At 55.1% G+C, this 4,735-nt stretch overlaps 1 protein-coding gene across 1 annotated transcript in view; it reads left to right on the top strand.

Moving 5' to 3' along the window:
• Positions 1 to 293: 293 nt before the first annotated feature.
• The window catches only part of COL27A1 (collagen type XXVII alpha 1 chain), a 145,135-nt gene continuing 140,693 nt past the window's right edge, over positions 294 to 4,735 (top strand). Inside the window, exon 1 of the mRNA XM_081339484.1 lies at positions 294 to 393. Coding sequence (XP_081195610.1) covers positions 338 to 393 — 56 coding nt within the window. The 5' untranslated portion in view covers positions 294 to 337. The remainder of the gene's footprint in view (positions 394 to 4,735) is intronic.

Consider the following 4,735-nt stretch of genomic DNA (forward strand, 5'->3'; position numbering starts at 1 on the left):
GGCGGGGGGGCGAGCATGGAGCCCCCCGGCTGCCCAAGAAGTCGCCTTCTTCTCTCCCCCCCCCTCTGCTGCCCCCCAAGGCCCCCGCGAGCCGAGACTTAAACGGGAAGCGGCGCAAACTTCCCGCCAGGATCGCGCCGGCGACGGGAGCGCAGCGTCGGCTGAGCCGGAGCAGACGAGGACTTTCCTGCCGAGCGGGCGGCTGGCTCTCCAAACCCCCTCGGGGAGAGGGGCTGGCGGGCTGACGGGGGGGGGGTGAGCCGGCTGGAGCGGAAGATGCACCCCCGGGCCAGCTTTCCGAGGCTTCGCCGCGCCAGAGTCATGCACTGAGACCGGGATGACGCCGGGACCGAGGCCGGTTGCCTTCAGACACCAAGCCGCCGCGCTGAAGGGGTGAGCGGGGCAAGGCAAGGCAAAGCGGGTGGGTGGGTGGGGAGGGGTCCTCCTCCGGGGATCCCGGGGGGTGGGGGAGGAGGGCAGGAGGGCCTCCCCCCCTCTCCCCCCCGTCCAGATGTGGAAGCAGGCCCGGCAGGCAGAAAAGTTGCGTGTTCAAGGCAACCCCGGGGGTGGGGAAGGAGGAGAGGAGAGAGGAGGAGAAAGTTTGAAGGGAAAGAAAGCGAGCGGGTTGGTTGGTTGGTTGCTTTTGTGTGTGTGTGTGTGTGAAAAGATCAACGGAAGGGGCTTCTCCCCTCCCCTCCCCTCCCCTCTTGAAGGCGCCTTAAAAGACGGGCCGAATAGAAGGGGCCGAAGTCCCCCCCCTTTTGCAGAAAGAGGGGTGCTGCCGGTGGTGGTGGTGGTGGTGGTGGGGAGACAAGGCAACTGGGAGGAAAGCTGGTGGGGGGGCGTCGGCATCTCCCCCTCCCCCGCCGCCCCCTCCCCAGGAGAGTTGCTTGATTCATAAAACTCGAGGTCCAGGGCCGACCCGTTCTTCCCCGAGGCGGCTCTGGGGGGAGCGCCCGAGGCCCGGAGAGCATCAAAATCCCGGAAAAAGGAGCTCGGGGGGGGGGGAGAAACACAACCCCAAAGCAAAACTCATTCATCTCCTCCGCACTCATTCATTGCTCCGTCCCTGTTGGGAAGGTGGAAGGACCGTCCGTGTGTGTCTGCGCGGAGGAGGAGGAAGGAAGGAAGGAAGGAAGGAAGGAAGGGAGAGCAAGACACGTGGTCCCTCCGGCTCCCTCCCTCTTTCCCTCCGGCTCTGCCCCACTCCTTCCCCGGGAGCCCAAGGGGTTAAGGGAATTGGCTTGCCCTGGGCTGTCAGAGGCTGTCACACTTTGCAGATGCTCCCTTGGTGGAATGCTGGCTGGCTGGCTGGGGGGGGGGGGATGGGGAGAAATGAGGAGGAGGAGGAGGAGGAGGAGAAGGAGAAGAAGGAAAAGAAGTTAGAGGAAAAGACAGGAGGAGGAGGAGGAGATGAAAAGAGGAGGAGGAGGAGGAGATAAATGAAAGGAGGAGGAGGTGAAAAGAAGATAGAGGAGGAGGAGGAGGAGATGAAAAGAGGAGGAGGAGGAGAATGGAGAAGAAGAAGATAAATGAAAGGAGGAGGAGGAGATGAAAAGAAGATAGAGGAGGAGGAGGAGGAGGAGAAGGAAAAGAAATTAGAGGAAAAGGCAGAAGAGGAGAAGTTGAAAAGAGGAGGAGAAGGGAGGAGAATGGAGGAGGAGAAGATAAATGAAAGGAGGAGGAGGAGGAGAATGGAGAAGAAGAAGATAAATGAAAGGAGGAGGAGGAGATGAAAAGAGGAGGAGGAGGAGGAGATAAATGAAAGAAGGAGGAGGAGGAGAATGGAGAAGAAGAAGATAAATGAAAGGAGGAGGAGGAGATGAAAAGAAGATAGAGGAGGAGGAGATGAGAAGAAGGAAAAGAAGTTAGAGGAAAAGGCAGAGGAGGAGGAGGAGATGAAAAGAGGAGGAGGAGGGAGGAGGAGAAGAAGATAAATGAGGAGGAGGAGGAGGAGATAAATGAGGAGGAGGAGAAGGAGGAGATGAAAAAAGGGAGAAGGAAAAGGAGATAAAGGAGACGGAGAAGAAGGTGAAAAGCGGAGGAGGAACAGGAGGAGGAGGAGAAGGTAGATAAATGGAAGGTAGAGGAGGAGGAGGAGGAGGAGGAGATGAAGAGTAGAGGAGAAGGAGAAGAAGATAGATAAATAGAGGAGGAAGGGACGCGGTGGCTCAGTGGGTTAGGACACTGAGCTTGTCGATCTGAAGGTCGGCAGTTTGGCGGGTCGAATCCCGAGTGCTGCGTAACAGACTGAGCGCCTGTTACTCGTCCCAGCTTCTGCCAACCTAGCAGTTCGAAAGCACGTAAAAATGCAAGTAGAAAAATAGGGACCATCCAGTGGGAAGGTAACAGCGTTCCGTGCGCCTTTGGCGTCTAGTCATGCCGGCCACATGACCACGGAGACGTCCTCGGACAAGCGCTGGCTCTTCGGCTTTGAAACGGAGATGAGCACCGGCCCCTAGAGTCGGAAACGACTAGCACGCATGTGCGGGGGAACCTTTACCTTTACCTAAATAGAGGAGGAGGAGGAGGAGATGAAAAGAAGATGGAAGAGGAGAAGGGGTGGTGGTGGAGGAAGAGGCCCACCCATGTCTGCCAGCCATGCATTCTGGTAGATGGGATGGAGCTATGAAGGCGTCTGTGGAAAGGGGAGGGTCTTAGGTGTGCTGAGGTGGGAGCCCCTCCCTCCCTCCCTCCCTCCCACCCAGCGCTCTCCTGCCAAGAGCCCCCAACCCCCCCTGCTCCTGGCTGAAAGATGACTAAGGGAGTAGGATGGTCCTCCAAGACTCGCTCAAGGAGAAGGAAGAGCCTAAAACTGGGACATCCCTTGGAGCACACCTTTGGTGGCATGGCCATTCCCCAACTTCCAGAGCTGGAAGTCTCCTTCGGCCAAAAGCTCTTGGTCTGGGAGTGGACAGCCTTCCCTAGTCCCACTTGCTGAGGCAGAAAAGGAGTGAAAAGCATCTGTCAGGTTGCCACATCTGGGCAGGCCTTTGCTGGGCCTCCAGAGTGTGGTGGATCTCCACGGGCTTTGAGGGCTGGACGACTCCTGTTCCACCACCCCTGTTGGTCCTTAGCCCAGATCCTCAGACCAGGCCTGACTGGCTCTCTTCCTTCCAGGAGCCCAGGTGTGTGCTGGGGCGCGAGACATCTGTGACTTTTCTGCCTCTTTTCGTTTTTTCCGTAAATGGACCACCTCTGGGAAGTGAGAAGGGATGCTGAATCCTGCCCTCTCTTTTTCCCCTGATATTTCTAAACAGATCAAATGTTTGTTTAGGTATCAATGAATTCTGGGCCTAGGTCAATATGGGACAGTAGCAGAGAGATCCCTTCCTTCCTTCCTTCCTTCCTTCCTTCCTTCCTTCCTTCCTTCCTTCCTTCCTTCCTTCCTTCCTTCCTTCCTCTCGCTCCTGTCCCCCTCCCTCCCTCTCCCTCCCTCTCTCCCTTCCTTCCTTGCATTCATTCCTTGCATTTCTTCTTCCCATTCCTGTTTCCCTACCTCCTTTCCTTCCTTCCTTCCTCTCTCCCTCCCTCTCTTCCTTCCTTCCTCCTTTCCTTCCTCTCTTCCTTCCTCTCATTCCTTCTTCTCATTCCTGTCTCCTTCCCCCCTCCCTTCTTTCCTCTCATCCTCCCTCCCTCCCTCCCTCCCTCCTTTCCTTCCTTCCTTCCTTCCTTCCTTCCTTCCTTCCTTCCTCTCTCCCTCCCTCCCTTCCTTCCCTTCTTTCCTTTTTCTCTTCCTTCCTCTCATTCCTTCTTCTCATTCCTGTTTCCTTCCCCCCTCCCTTCTTTCCTCTCATCCTCCCTCCCTCCTTTCCTTCCTTCCTTCCTTCCTTCCTTCCTTCCTTCCTTCCTTCCTTCCTTCCTCTCTCCCTCCCTCCCTTCCTTCCCTTCTTTCCTTTTTCTCTTCCTTCCTCTCATTCCTTCTTCTCATTCCTGTTTCCTTCCCCCCTCCCTTCTTTCCTCTCATCCTCCCTCCCTCTTCCTTCCTTCCTTCCTTCCTTCCTTCCTTCCTTCCTTCCTTCCTTCCTTCCTTCCTTCCATCCTAGGTCTCCTCTTCAGAGTCTCTCTACAACCAGGTGGCCGCCAACCTCTGGCCTCTGCTCTCCTCTTTGAACCCCCACTCAGTTTTCACCCCACCCTGAATCAGAAGCTCCACCCGGCTTCGGCTTCGCAGGAAAGGTGCCCCCCCTCTGCAATTTATCCTCTGAACTCTCTGCAGTGATGTGTTTATTTTTGCATGGGGCTCATGCAATCCACCCTTCCTGTCTTTCCAATTTTGCAAAGCCTAAAACGGGCAAGGGAGACGGGCTGGATGATCCCCCCCATCTCTCCTCACCTAATTGCTACTTCGCTTACACATTTCTCTGTGTCTTGTTTTGCAACCCAGTGATTTACACTCAAGTCAGTTGCTGCACAAGAGAGAGAGAGAGAATAAAAGGTGGTGGGGCGGGGCGGGCAGATGCTTAAATAAACCAGTGCATGCACTCCACTTTTTAAGCTCATAGGAGGTCAGGAACATCCAGGTTTGCAGAAGTCTCTAAAAGGGCTGGGAGTCTCTGTGTTTTGAATGGGACACAGACTGATTTCTTTTAGGAGAGAAGAAGAGTGGTAGAACAGAACAGAACAGAACAGAACATAGAATAGAATAGAACAGAACAGAACAGAATAGAACAGAATAGAATAGAATAGAACGGAATAGAATAGAACAGAATAGAATAGAACAGAATATAGAATA

This window comes from Vipera berus (assembly GCF_964194415.1).
Source record: "Vipera berus genome assembly, chromosome: 15".
In the NCBI taxonomy this organism is placed as follows: domain Eukaryota; kingdom Metazoa; phylum Chordata; class Lepidosauria; order Squamata; family Viperidae; genus Vipera; species Vipera berus.